This window comes from Oncorhynchus masou, chromosome 12 (genome assembly GCF_036934945.1).
Source record: "Oncorhynchus masou masou isolate Uvic2021 chromosome 12, UVic_Omas_1.1, whole genome shotgun sequence".
In the NCBI taxonomy this organism is placed as follows: Eukaryota; Metazoa; Chordata; class Actinopteri; order Salmoniformes; family Salmonidae; genus Oncorhynchus; species Oncorhynchus masou.
This window is the reverse complement of record NC_088223.1, coordinates 51,394,603-51,409,571: the sequence shown is the minus strand read 5'-3', so window position 1 is coordinate 51,409,571 and position 14,969 is coordinate 51,394,603. Positions and strand designations below refer to the sequence as shown.

Genomic DNA, 14,969 nt, shown 5'->3' with positions numbered 1-14,969 from the left:
TATCGCAACAATGAGCAGCCAACAACCAAAACAGGCATTGTATACCGACAGACAATTGTGAGTGCAACTCACAATGTACACAAACAATTACAAAACAACTATGTAATTTGTACCAGTTTACATGGATTTTGATTATAGGGTTATGAAAAAACATTATAATCATTGACATGAAATAAAATGTTGGAAGTGTGCTTATTTAGATTTCACTATTATAGGCTGCTATAGATTTCATTTGTGAAAGAAATTCCCAATTATCACACAATATCCATTCACACGCACACACACACACATTACAGGTTAATTTGGATATTGGGAGAGAGCTGAATCTTCTCTTTACAGTAATGTCCACTCTGGTGATGTTGTGTAGACGGACTGAATCAATACACAGGATGAAGCTCCCTCTGCCCCTATGCAGTATGCTCCCATTAGTCAAGCTGTAGTCCAGAACCAAGCAGCAGTTAAAATGCCTGGACCATAAGCTCAATTAGATACAGACTCTCTAATCTATTTTGATAGGGTTAATGCAGTCAGTCGCAGACAATAACAAAGGCAACGTCTGACTATTGTTTACAACTGTTGTCAGCAAAAGTAGAATGAACTAGTGTCGGCCTATGTGTAGAGTCATAATAGAGTTATGGAGGGTAATTGTATGGCTTCTGCCTTTATGTGATGACTTAAAGCTACCACTGGAGGGCCCAGATCCATGTGACATTTTCAATTTCATCAAATCATCTTCTTCTTCGTACAGACACGGGACAATACACGTTTAAAAAAATCTGTATATGTGTGTGCTTGTGTCTTTCGGTGGGTTGGGTTAAACGCGGAAGACACATTTTGGTTGGACCTTCCGTGCAATTGACCAATAAAGTCATCATCTTAATGCAGTTCTTCCATGAGTGGCGTTTCAGTAAAGCAGCTTGATGTTAACCTTCCCTTTGATATCCCATCAAAATGTGAAGATAAATAAGGTATTGCTTATGCAAATCATTTCGATATGCAGCACATACTGTGGATCTGTTGTAAGTCCTTGTGAACAGGTTTTATTTTTTATTTTGACACTGTTAGATTGGCTGTGACGTCTTCAGGCTGTCTATTCTCAGATTATGTCGGTGTAAATCCTTAGTGTCCATGTTGTCTTTACTAGCAGAGTAGCATGCCAAGTGAAAGTGAACTGTTGGAAGGGCAATATCTGTGTAGAGGGTGTATGTGTATGAGGGTATGTTAGTGGGTGAGGGTGTTAGGTTCTATGTGAGTGTGTTGGGTTGTCAGAGGGTCACCAGAGGGTCACCAGAGGGCGGGGGGCTGATTTAGAGGCACTCCTCTTCAACATATCTGTCAGTGCTGCTGAGATCTGAGAGGATTACGGGCCTCTTGTCTTTCTCCCGACCCCCGCTCATCCTCGCTCACCTACTGGTCGCCACACTTGCAGGTAAGAACTTCTGCTCACCCGTCATCTCACTCACACACATCATCACACTTATGTCCACACACTCAGACATGCACAAACATGTACACATAAGTATACATACCAACCAGTGGAGGCTGGTGAGGGGAGGACGGCTCATAATAATGGCTGGAACGGAGCAAATGGAATGGCATCAAACACATGGAAACCATGTGTTTGATGTATTTGATACTATTCTACCTTTTTCGCTCCAGTCATTACCACGAGCCCGTCCTCCCCAATTCAGGTGCCACCAACCTCCTGTGATACAAATACACATACACATACACACAGGTGGACATACTAGTACCAACACAAACCACAATCTCAACACATACTGTAGCAATGCAGGCCCACAGATGAGAGACAAAGACACTACCATAAAACCCACACCACGCCATACACACATGCTTTATTCTTACACTGATGGCATTGTTAATAATCAGTTATATCACTTTTATAGGCTACTTTATTAAATGTTCACTGTATGTTCACAATATGTTCACTGTAGAGTATACTGTAGAATATACTGCAGGCCTAAGCAGCCTTAACAAACACTAGCAACCTTACATCAAATCAATAGAGTATGTTTGATGATTCAGGTGTTTTGTGTTTATCTGATGTGTTTGTCTAATGCCCCACAAACATCTCTGAATTGATTTTGAATTTGCTTGGTTTCTGCCTAAATCACTCGTGTTGTGATGGAAAGTTTGTGCTGGGCCCTGTACCTCAGCACAGCAGCACAGTGATACTTTAATCCATGTGATTTTTGGATCTCTAATTTTAGAGAAGATTTAGTGTCACTACTCTACCCAGAATATTTTGAGCTGCCAGACTGGAGCTGTGTGTTTGTGTTTGTGTGTGTGTGTGTCTAAATTGTGCCTCTCTGTTTGACAGGGGGGGTTCTCTCTCTCTGTTTAGTCTGCAATGGTGCTACTCTGCCTAACCCCACTCAAGATGCTGCACATACCAAAGGCCCTATAACAGACACCGTGGCAGTGTCAGCACTATCAGAGCCTGGCTCTGAGACAGAAAACACCTCACTGTCTACTGATGTCCCTACTGTTGTCCCGGTGGAGGAAGAGGGCCTTGTGGTGGAGGAGGGAGTTGTGGAGGAAGGGGGCCTTGTGGTGCAACAGCAGCCCGAGAAAGAGAAGGCGGCAATGTCGGGAGAGGATGTGGTCTTCTCCTGCTTGCCGTCTGGATGTGACCCAGAGGGGATGGGGGTGCAGTGGGTGGTCCATGGGCACAAGGAGAGGCACACCATACTGGAGGGCAACCAGACTGGACTGGCACACCATACTGGAGGGCAACCAGATTTGACAGGCACACCATACTGGAGGGCAACCAGACTGGAAAGGCACACCATACTGGAGGGCAACCAGACGTCTGACGATGTGTTGTTGCAGGCCGGGCATTCTTCTCCGGGACCCCACTGCTGGGGACTCATCCATGATGCTGAAGAATGTATCGAGAGTGGACTGCGGCGTTTACCACTGTCTCCTCATTCCCCATATATGGCACCACTGTGGATGGGAGTGGGACCCAGCTCAGCATCCACGAGGACCTGGGACAGTACTGAATGCTAGTGTGCTGCTTGAGGATACAAACTCAGCAGTGTAAAAACACATGTAGCCAGACGAAACAGAGTAACAGAGTAAACTATCTGGATATGTTTAAATAGAACTGTCTTGACACAAACCAGTTCCAAGCACATTGATATGAGTACCATATATGGCATTTGGCACAATTCTAGAGTAGTCGTTGTTGTTGTTTTTCAGTTTGATTCTCACCAGGTCTCCCTCCATAGGTCAGAATGGTGGGCATCATCCCGGCAGTAGTTGGTGTGGTGGAGGGGCTTTGCGCTGGGACATTGACGCAGTTCAAAGAGAAGCTGCCATGCCTGAAGAAGTGAGAAGGTGCTCTTGTCAGGTGAGAGAGTGAACTGTGGGTATGTATCCATGTGAGGGGAGGAAACCCCCCAAAAGAACGTGTCAGGTAGAATGAGATAATATACTGTATGCTATTTAGCAGACACTTTTATCCAAAGCAACAAATATATGTTTTACTTATGGGTGGCCCCAGCAGGAATCGGACCCCCGGCCCTTGGCATTGCTAGCACTGTGCGCTACTGGCAGCATACCACCCTGCATACCACTGCTGGCTTGCTTCTGAAGCTCAGCAGGGTTGGTCCTGGTTAGTCCCTGGATGGGAGACCAGATGCTGCTGGAAGTGGTGTTGGAGGGCCAGTAGGAGGCACTCTTTCCTCTGGTCTAAAAAAATAAATATCCCAATGCCCCAGGGCAGTGATTGGGGACACTACCCTGTGTAGGGTGCCATCTTTCAGATGGGACATTAAACGGGTGTCCTGACTCTCTGAGGTCATTAAAAATCCCCTGGCACTTATCGTAAGAGTAGGGGTGTTAACCCCGGTGTCCTGGCTAAATTCCCAATCTGGCCCTCAAACCATCAAGGTCACCTAATAATCCCCAGTTTACAATTGGCTCATTCATCCCTGTAACTATTCCCCATGTAGTTGCTGTAAATGAGAATGTGTTCTCAGTCAATTTACCTGGTAATAAATAAAATAAACAGACTAAACCACACAGATAGCACTGCCACTGGGACAGTTTGTTCATTTGGCAGCTTAGATGGAGAGGAACTGTAATTTATACACAGTGTCAGACTAATATCGGCACACAGAACCAAATCTCTATGCTACTCAGTCTGTCACGAGAAAGACTATTGCCAGATAGGACCATGGACAGGAAAAGGCAACAGAAATAAAGAGAGAGTGATTGGGAATTATGTTTGATTCATTGGTTTAATCTGTCCTGTGCACATCTCTTCACATGTGGAGACAAAGATAAAATCGCGCCTCATCAGCTCATTGTTATGGATGTGTCCAAATAAATGTCACTAGAAAACAGTTTATGCAAATGCAGCTACTTTGCTGTTATTCTGGCTGCACTTTTTGACGTGACTAAACTAGCCATAGTTGGCTAGCTAGCAAGAAAGGGATAAGAACGTTGCCAGCAATATGGCAATGAAACATTTAGAACGAACGACTGGGTCGCGTCTATAGATACAGAACAAAAAAAAGACTGAACAACCATGTTGGTAACCCGTTGTATAAAAGTGATAATCCTCTCGAAACTGGTGTTTGGAGAATATATTGGCATAGTTTGCCAGCCCTTGACTTCGTCTCGGGCCAATATATCCTCCAAACACCGGTTTCTCCGGCATGGACCAACATCTAAAACCAAGTCAGTGGGTGGATGGTCTCTAGGTATGAGCATCAACCACATAACTAATAGGACCCATTGGCTTTAATTTGGTGAAACAGTTCCCCTTTATTTCCTGGTTTGTTCACGTATCAAAATAATTCACCTTCTCAGTGGTACAAGACAGATTTACTAACTTGCCACGGTTTCTGCTTGACTGCTTCTGGACATATTTCTCCCAATCAAAAGTCAACCTCATCTTTCTGAGTGACCAACTCCATATCAGGACAATTATTTATTATGTTGTCCTGTGTGTTCCTTTTCAAAACAACATTTTAAACCGTGGGAATCTGATGCATAATAGAATTAGATTGCACGTTTGTTTAGGATTTATATAAACTGATTGATACAATTTCGAAAATACTTACTCTTGTTTTCCAACTATTTTCAATCATTTACGTATTTTGGCTTCGCTGTAAAAAAACGATGCATTCTTTCAATACAGGATTATTTTTTGGGGAAACAGCTGCTATGATGATTGACTGCCCTCTAGTGGTTCAAATGGTTGCACTAGAAACAGTATGAATAAGGAGCTTCTATGCGCATAACTTCTTTCCATTTTGGATTCATGCAAGAAATGTTAATGAAAGAAAAAAAAACACAAGTACATGAAAGATAAATATGGTTTGGGAAATGATTGTCCTTGGTGACATCAAGGTTGCTAGCTGTAATTATATCTTAGAAGCATGTCACCAATACATTTGAGTTCGTATTATTTCACTATCTCCACCCAGAATAAAACACCAGGCATATTGTTCTCCATTAATTTATTTTCTTTAGACTCCATACAATACATGTGACATAAATATACCTTTGTGGAGACAATCGATTCCAACATACACACCATCTCCGTCGCACACATCCACACAACACAAAAACAACATTAACGTCAACAACATCAATATACCCAGATGAGAGATGAAAGAGCAAAAATCACATCTGTGAGGCGGGGAGAGGAAGAGGGCCTCAACCTGAAATAAACAAGGTGCCTCTGTCCCTTTAACCATGTGTACGTTCCCATTTTTATTAACAATCTATTGTTGGTGGTCACACCTGGGAGATGAAAGTGACACTCTACTTGAGAGGCCCTGTGTTGCAGCCAGTAGTTAAGTGCAAGTGTAGCACCTGATTGGGGCCCAATGTATATTGGCCTGCAAAAACGGCTGTAGTCGTGTGCTCATCATGGATGACGAGGGGGCTGAAGGGAGAGGAGCAGCACATCCATGCGATGTAGTCAGGGATTATGGTATTGTAATGTTAATAGACTAATGGTGAGACTTGGTATCAATGAATTCAAGTTACATTTTTATTTTATTTAACTAGGCAAGTCAGTTAAGAACAGATTCTTATTTACAATGACAGCCTACCCCGGACGATGCTAGGCCAATTGTGCACCGCCCTATGGGACTCCCAATCACAGCCGGATGTGATTCAGCCTGGATTCGAAACAGGGACTGTAGTGACGCCTCTTGCACTGAGATGCAGTGTCTTAGACCGTAGCGCCACTCGGGAGAAAATATTCCAGTAGCCTCGTACAAGACAATATGGTGAAATAAAAAGAGCAAGGGTTGTCAACGGGGGGCTTAAACATAGTGTTGGAATGTAGAGGAATGAACACTTAGGAATGACTGAGGTGTGACGGTCACTGCAGCAAGGTTTCACAAAACAGGGGCCACTGAGATACTGCACGGCACAGCACAGGGACTGGGGGGCCTCAGAGGGGAGGTGAGAGCTCAGTCCTCCAGGGTACGGAAGGCGTTCTGCATGTCCTCCAGTAGCTGAGCGTAGTCTGCTTTGATTTTGACCTCGCCCTCCTTCACTGGGTCCTGAAACAACAGAGGTATACAGAGACACTGGGTTTAGGAGACACAGCAAAGTGCAATAGCGAAGTAAAATAACACTCAAAGACAAATCCAACATTGGATGTGCAAAGAAGACCAGAGGTGGTAGAGGGATTGGGGAAGTTGGTTAAAGCAAGGGGCTGAACAAGCATGTACCTTGAACTTCATGGAGCTGAGCCTGTAGAGGACCTCTCCCATGTGCTCCCGGATCATGGACCAGGTGATCTTGTTGTCACTCTGAGCTGTGGTCTCGACTGCATGTCGCGCCAAGTCGTAGAACGCAATCGTATTGGAGAGGATGCCCACCGTTTTGTAGAAAGGGCAGAACCTTCAGGAAGGGTCGAAAAAGTCAATCAATTAATCAATACGAGCATAATAACCGACGATTAAGTCAATTTAGTATGTCTATGACACACAGATGTGCGTGTATTTACCTGTCGTATGGAGTATATCCATTCTGCTGCAGGAAGTCATCCTTGAGTAGTTTAGCAACCTCCAATGTGATCTTGTCGGTCTCAGCGAGAGATGCCTGTTGAGATGGCAGGGGGCACAGAAATGAGTGCATAGTGCGTGCATACACATGCCCACAATCAACCTAGGCCGTATGTATAAAATCGACCCGTAACCTTTTTCACATTGGCCCCTGCCTCACCTTTCCCACAAGCTGCACAATCTCAGCCAGATCCTCCTCCTCCTGCAGGATCTCCTTGGCCTTGGTGCGAAGCGGCACAAACTCAGGGAAGTGCTTGTCGTAGTACTCGTCCAGCGCCCGCGTGTACTTGCTGTAGCTGATCAGCCAGTTCACTGAGGGGAAATGCTTTCTCTGCGCCAGCTTCTTATCCAGACCCCAGAACACCTGTCAGAGAGAGATAAAAACAGGAATGAGGAGTAGGAAGGGTACACGTTTAAATTGTCCAAATTTTAATATTAACAATTGAGGCATTACCTGTACAATACCCAGCGTAGCTGAAGTAACAGGATCCGAGAAGTCTCCACCAGGGGGAGATACACTAGGGGAAAATAACAAGGCCAAGTTATTCAGACACTACAGTCTGCCATCACTGTATCATACTGTACGTTCCAATGAGGATTACACTACATGGTCCAGGTATCTGGTGTTGCAGGACTGGTACAGGTCAGAACCCGTCTGACTCTTAAGAGTCATGAGGGAGGGTGATAGAGGTCCTCCCTGCTGGTAGAATGATGAGGTACTCACGCTCCTACAATGCTGACGCTGCCCTCTCTCTCTGGGTTGCCCAGGCACTTCACCCTGCCAGCACGCTCATAGAAGGAGGCCAGTCTGGCTCCTAGGTAGGCAGGGTACCCGCTGTCTGTGGACAAGCAGCACACAGAGCTCTGACAGGCTCAAAATGGCAGACATGTTGCTGTGATAGGTTTACAGACAACCATCCTCCATTGCTATTTGCTCAGTGTACTCACCAGCAGGCATCTCAGCTAATCGTCCTGAGATCTCCCTAAGTGCCTCTGCCCATCGGGAGGTGGAGTCGGCCATCATACTGACATTGTAGCCCATGTCTCTGAAGTACTCGGACAGAGTGATTCCTGCAGTGGCACACACAAGTAAGACTCAAAAGCACAGAATTGGAGTCAATACAAGGTTATGAGTGAGTGGTGACTCATCCCCCAACCGTCTAGAACAAAGGAGAGAAATTAGCACAACTACCAACAAAAATTATTTACAACTGTAAACTCCAGCAATACTGAACAAAAATATAAAACGCAACAAGTGTTGGTCCCATGTTTCATGAGCGGAAATAAAATCACAAAAAGCTAATTTCTCACATTTTGTGCAGACATTTGTTATATCCCTGTTAGTGAGCATTTCTCCTTTGCCAATATAATCCATTCACCTGATAGGTGTGGCATATCAAGAAGCTGATTAAACCGCATGATCATTACACAAGTGCACCTCGTGCTGGGGACAATAAAAGGCCACTAAAATGTGCAGTTTCGTTACCAAACACAATGCCACAGATGTCTCAAGTTGAGGGAGCGTGCAATTGGCACACTGACTGCAGGAATGTCCACCAGAGCTGTTGCCAGAGAATTTAATGTTAATTTCTCTACCATAAGCCACCAACGTTGTTTTAGAGAATTTGGCAGTACGTCCAACCGGCCTCATAACCGCAGACCACATATAACCGCGCCAGCCCCGTGACCTCCAAATCAGGATTTACCCCCTGCAGGATGGTCTTAGACCAGCCACCCGGACAGCTCATGTAACTGTGGGTTTGCACAACCGAAGAATTTCTGCAGAAACTGTCAGAAATGGTCTCAGGGAAGCTCATCTGCATTCTCGTCGTCCTCACTAGGGTCTTGACCTGACTGCAGTTCAGCGTCGTAACTGACTTCAGTGCGCAAATGCTCACCTTCGATGGCCACCGGCACGCTGGAGAAGTGTGCTCTTCACGGGGCAATCCCGGCTTCAACTGTACCAGGCAGATTACAGACAGCGTGTATGGCGTTGTGTGGGCGAGCGGTTTGCTGATGTCAATGTTGTGAACAGAGGGCCCCATGGTGGTGGTGGGGTTATGGTATGGGCAGGCATAAACTACGGACAAGAACATAATTGCACTTTATCGATGGCAATTTTATAACACAGATACCGTGACGTGATCCTGAGGCCCATTTTCGTGCCATTCATCCACCACCATCACCTCACGTTTCACCTCAGCCCCATGTCACAAGGATCTGTACACAATTACTGGAAACTGAAAATGTCCCAGTTCTTCCATGGCCTGCATACTCACCAGACATGTCACCCATTGAGGATGTTTGGGATGCTCTGGATCGATGTGTAGGACAGAGTGTTCTAGTTCATGCCAATATCCAGCAATTTTGCACTGCCATTGAAGAGGGGTGGGACAACATTCCACAGGCCATAATCAACAGCCGGATCAACTCTATGCCAAGGAGATGTCACGTTGCACGAGGCAAATGGTTGTTACACCAGATACTGACCGTTTATTTCAATTGACTGATTTCCTTTCCTTACATGAACTATAACTCATGATATACAGTGGGGCAAAAAGGTATTTAGTCAGCCACCAATTGTGCAAGTTCTCCCACTTAAAAAGATGAGAGGCCTGTAATTTTCATCATAGGTACACTTCAACTATGTCAGAAAATGAGAAAAAAAATCCAGAAAATCACATTGTAGGATTTTTAATGAATTTATTTGCAAATTATGGTGGAAAATACGTATTTGGTCAATAACAAAAGTTAATCTCAATACTTTGTTATATACCCTTTTTTGGCAATGACAGAGGTCAAACGTTTTCTGTAAGTCTTCACAAGGTTTTCACACACTGTTGCTGGTATTTTGGCCCATTCATCCATGCAGATCTCCTCTAGAGCAGGGATGTTTTGGAGCTGTTGCTGGGCAACACAGACTTTCAACTCCCTCCAAAGATTTTCTATGGGGTTGAGATCTGGAGACTGGCTAGGCCACTCCAGGACCTTGAAATGCTTCTTACGAAGCCACTCCTTCGTTGCCCGGGCGGTGTGTTTGGGATCATTGTCATGCTGAAAGACCCAGCCACGTTTCATCTTCAATGCCCTGGCTGAAGGAAGGAGGTTTTCACTCAAAATCTCACAATACATGGCCCCATTCATTCTTTCCTTTACACGATCAGTCATCCTGGTCCCTTTGTAGAAAAACAGCCCCAAAGCATGATGTTTCCACCCCCATGCTTCACAGTAGGTATGGTGTTCTTTGGATGCAACTCAGCATTCTTTGTCCTCCAAACACGACGAGTTGAGTTTTTACCAAAAAGTTATATTTTGGTTTCATCTGACCATATGACATTCTCCCAATCTTCTTCTGGATCATCCAAATGCTCTCTAGCAAACTTCAGACGGGCTGGACATGTATCCCCCTGCTTAAGCCAGTACATCTGGCACTGCAGGATTTGAGTCCCTGGTGGTGTAGTGTGTTACTGATGGTAGGCTTTGTTACTTTGGTCCCAGCTCTCTGCAGGTCATTCACTAGGTCCCCCCGTGTGGTTCTGGGATTTTTGCTCACCGTTCTTGTGATCATTTTGACCCCACGGGGTGAGATCTTGCGTGGAGCCCCAGATCGAGGGAGATTATCAGTAGTCTTGTATGTCTTCCATTTCCTAATAATTGCTCCCACAGTTGATTTCTTCAAACCAAACTGCTTACCTATTGCAGAGTCAGTCTTCTCAACCTGGTGCAGGTCCAAGATTTTGTTTCTGGTGTCCTTTGACAGCTCTTTGGTCTTGGCCATAGTGGAGTTTGGTGTGTGACTGTTTGAGGTTGTGGACAGGTGTCTTTTATACTGATAACAAGTTCAAACAGGTGCCATTAATACAGGTAACGAGTGGAGGACAAAGGAGCCTCTTAAAGAAGTTGTTACAGGTCTGTGAGAGCCAGAAATCTTTCTTGTTTGTAGGTGACCAAATACTTATTTTCCACCATAATTTGCAAATAAATTCATTAAAAATCCTACAATGTGATTTTCTGGATTTTTTTTCCACTTTGTCTGTCATAGTTGAAGTGTACCTATGATGAAAATTACAGGCCTCTCATCATTTTAAGTGGGAGAACTTGCACAATTGGTGGCTGACTAAATACTTTTTTGCCCCACTGTGTGTGTGTGTGTATAATTTCCTTACATGAACTGTAACTCATATATATATATACATATATATATATATATGACCAAAAGATGCATATCTGTATTCCCAGTCATATGAAATCCATAGATCAGGGGCTAATGAATTTATTTCAATTGACTGATTTCCTTACATGAACTGTAACTCAGTAAAATCGGTGAAATTCTTGCATGGTGTGTGTATATTTTCATTCAGTGTTGTAATGTGATTGCCTGGTACCTGTGTAAATGGAGGCCTCTCTAGCAGCGACAGGCATGTTGGAAGTGTTGGCCACTAGCGCTGTTCTCTTCATGATACTTTCCACCTTTCCATCCACTTCCATTGTAAGCTATGGAGCAGGGAGGAACACCATTAATCAGACTGAGGACACATCAAACTGGTGATCGGCTATACCAGACACCCTAGTAGTGAAATTCCCTGTAATCTCATGAACCACGTTGTCAATTATTACAAATTGACACGCGTACGGCCACTAACCTCAGGGAAATCTCTCAGCACTTCAGACATCTCATTTCCACGCTCTCCGCAGCCCACATAGATGATGACATCACTGTTGGAATACTTGGACAGGGACTGTGAGATCACAGTCTTGCCACAACCAAAGGCTCCTGGGATAGCGGTGGTGCCTCCCTGGACACACCTGTGAGAATAAGAACAGAGCCAGAAGCAGATGGCTTGTTAGAGGGTTCACTCCAAGGAAGTGTCAGGAGGAAAGGACATAAAATGGAGTGAGTAGAAAAAAGGAAAATAGAGATAGGTATAACTCACGGGAAGAGAGCATCCAACACTCTCTGGCCAGTAAGCAGGGGGTGATTGGCAGGCAGCTTCTCTGTGACCGGGCGAATCTGTCGCACTGGCCAGACCTGGATCATGGTAAACTTCTCCTTCAAACCCTCAAACTCCAGTTCCAGCACCACATCCTGCCGATACACAAACACAATTGACCAAAACAGAGACAAGAAAATGGGATTTATGCCGTTCACATCCATTTTGCATTATTCAGCTGCAAAGACATTTAGTAGGCGGAGGGTGACTCACATTGACATCATAGTTTCCAGGAGGGGCCACGTAGGTGACAGTGCCTCTGCTCCGGGGTGGGAGCATCAACTTGTGCTTGATCAGGGAGTTCTCAAACACCGTGCCATAGATATCCCCACCTGTTATGTGACTGCCGGTCTGAGGTAGAGATGGACAGGGGGAGGAAGAGGACATAATATGTAGATTTAGGAGTTGGATCATATTTCAGTGAGGTGACACCTTACACACAATGAAAATACATTGTTTTCTTACTCGAAGACTCTGGCCAGGTGTAAACTCCCACTTGAGGTCACGGTTGAGGGCCCCAATGTTGACTCCTCTAGGGATATATATGCTTTGAGTGAGGTCATTGATGTCTTTGAGGGGACGCTGGATACCATCAAAGATGGACCCCATGATTCCCGGCCCCAACTCTACAGACAGGGGCTTTCCTGTCCGAAGGACAGGGTCTCCGACAGACACACCAGCTGTGGCGTACATTCAGGAAACCTAACCACATAGCCTATATGCCTGATAAGAGCAAAGGCTAGAACACATCGCAATAGAAGTACACAAGAGTAAGTGAACCATCAACATTAAGTGAAGGTGGGTGTAACTTTGTTTAGCAGTGAGCAGGTATGACTGAAAAGGATACAGGTCTCTTCGTAGACCTGAATGGTTGCCATGTCTCCCTCCAGCCTGATGATCTCTCCCACCAGCTCACTGTGGCCCACACGCACAAGCTCGTACATGGCCGCTCCTGCCATGGCGGTAGCCGTCACCACTGTTGGTTAAAACATGTTAGACAAAGAACAGAGGACAGAAAACATGTTATTTGCAAGTAGCACTGAGTTTGGATACATGATCAAGTGTAAATACATCATATTTTTTGCCATATTGGAACAGAGCAGGCCTAATTGACCAGGAGGAATAATCATGTACTGAAAACTTTGTTAAGCCACTGAACTAACTCTTAGGTTAGGCATTGGCCTGGGATCCTTGATTGGAAATTTAGACACGGACCTGGACCTAGCCTCTACTCACCTGAGAGTGGAAGACTCCCCTCTCATCTCTAACATGTAGGCTCACTTTTTGTGAACAGTCCCATCACAAGTCAGACTGTTGAATAAATGTAATTTGTATGTACTTTACCTGTTGTCAGCCAACTTTGTCCTTATGTAGGAGGTAATCTGATACAAAATATCCAGAATAGTGTTATTAACCCGGCTTTAAGTACACTGGTGTGTATGTCAGTTGGTATTTTCAATGCCGACGCAATTCACACGCGACTTGTACAATATGTAAACAATGGCCGAGTTTAGCCGAAGCACAGACCAAACGTTGTCCCACGCAATCAGCTGGCAAATTTCACAAGCACTTCCAGCTGATTACGAGGGAACGCCGTTCGGTAGAAAACGGTCAGTTACATTCGGTTAATGTTTACATATTGTGCACAGCGTGAAATGCGTCAGGAGATGGAAAATACAAGCAACAGAACATTCCGGCGCCGCAAAATGTCAGGGTAACCACGGGAAAGTTGTTTATCCATCTCCACTTCCTACCACCAAAAGGACCAACAGCATGGACAACCGTTAAAGTAAGTTTACATATCATTGTATTCAACATTCTGGCTTGTAGAGACTATCACGTCTTTTTTTACGGACACTTATTTCAGACTGATATCCATGGAGTAGCCATAGTAAAAGTCTAATGTCTAACAAACCTGGCCCAGAAACTCCATGTACATATCCAAACTCGCTTTCCCTCTCCTCATCACGGATTTTAGGAAGCTTGGAAGTGTCCATCTGCAAAGTGTACAGAGTAAAATCAGAGAGATCAATCATGTGACACTTCACTATAATCATGCTGCATGACACTTAGCTATATAGTTACTTAACTTTTTCAACAAATCAAATGACTTAATGGATTTAAAATAATTCACCATGAACACACAGAATCAAAACACATTTCATTCATTGGTAGAGACATGCATGTAGCTAGATAAACTAGCTTGCTCAGGTCCTAATACCTGACCCGAGAGCTTTTCTACCATCTGCTTCGCAAAGGCAGGAAACAAACCAGCTAGGATTCAGGAAGCTAGTTAATTAACTAGCCTCTACATACCATATTACAAAGCAAAAAAAAAAGTATGAAACGCAGTTTGTTGTTTATCACAAACAAGCAAACCATATAACGTTAGTTACTAGCTAGCTAACCTAGTCGTAGGGTCAATCAGGTGACACTGACAGACCAGAAAGGTAACAGCTAGCTAAGGTTAGCTAATCTGCGCGGTCTATCATCATTTACTAGCCAGTTGCAATGAATTGACATTCATGTTAGCAAACTAAATTCGAATAATACGATTCTGGTTGTTTACCTTTTCTTACTGTGCAATGTTCCAGGGCCCTTAAGAAAATGTATTTCCGAAGGGGATGAGCCGTGATCAGCTGACCAACGCAAGACTATCTTGGGAAACAATTACCATTTTGGCTCAAAGCACTGTTTTACATTAGGATAGACGGGCTATGGGAGTCAAAATGGCGTAACAGCGCCACAGTTTCAATCCTTTAGCTCGAACGCGGCTGTGTTCTAATATCCTTGAGATTATTTCCTCAATGACATGGTTTACGAGGATACAGTCAGAGTCAAACTATTTCTTTGCATAGCAGTTTAGTCAAATTATATACTCTATTTTTACCCGGTAAATTGACTGAGAACACATTCT

General features: G+C 44.4%; 1 protein-coding gene across 1 annotated transcript; it reads right to left on the bottom strand.

Moving 5' to 3' along the window:
* Positions 1–5,480: 5,480 nt before the first annotated feature.
* Positions 5,481–14,731, bottom strand: LOC135550327 (V-type proton ATPase catalytic subunit A-like). The gene is made up of 15 exons (XM_064981010.1): positions 14,622–14,731; positions 13,968–14,049; positions 12,900–13,028; positions 12,518–12,732; positions 12,266–12,403; positions 11,996–12,147; positions 11,705–11,867; positions 11,447–11,555; positions 8,010–8,132; positions 7,786–7,900; positions 7,516–7,579; positions 7,222–7,425; positions 7,004–7,098; positions 6,726–6,897; positions 5,481–6,554 (listed from the first exon to the last, which is right to left on the bottom strand). Exons 2-15 carry the CDS (start codon positions 14,047–14,049, stop codon positions 6,462–6,464), a joined length of 1,854 nt encoding a protein of 617 aa, XP_064837082.1. The 5' UTR covers positions 14,622–14,731; the 3' UTR covers positions 5,481–6,461.
* Between the last annotated feature and the right edge of the window lie 238 nt (positions 14,732–14,969).

Coding starts and splice junctions, on each gene's coding strand:
- LOC135550327 (XM_064981010.1), bottom strand. CDS start 14,049: ATGGACACTTCCAAGCTTCCTAAAATCCGTGATGAGGAGAGGGAAAGC. Junction 7,901..8,009: donor ATTAGCTGAGATGCCTGCTG/GTGAGTACACTG, acceptor GCTTGTCCACAG/ACAGCGGGTACCCTGCCTAC. Junction 7,426..7,515: donor CTACGCTGGGTATTGTACAG/GTAATGCCTCAA, acceptor TCTCTCTGACAG/GTGTTCTGGGGTCTGGATAA.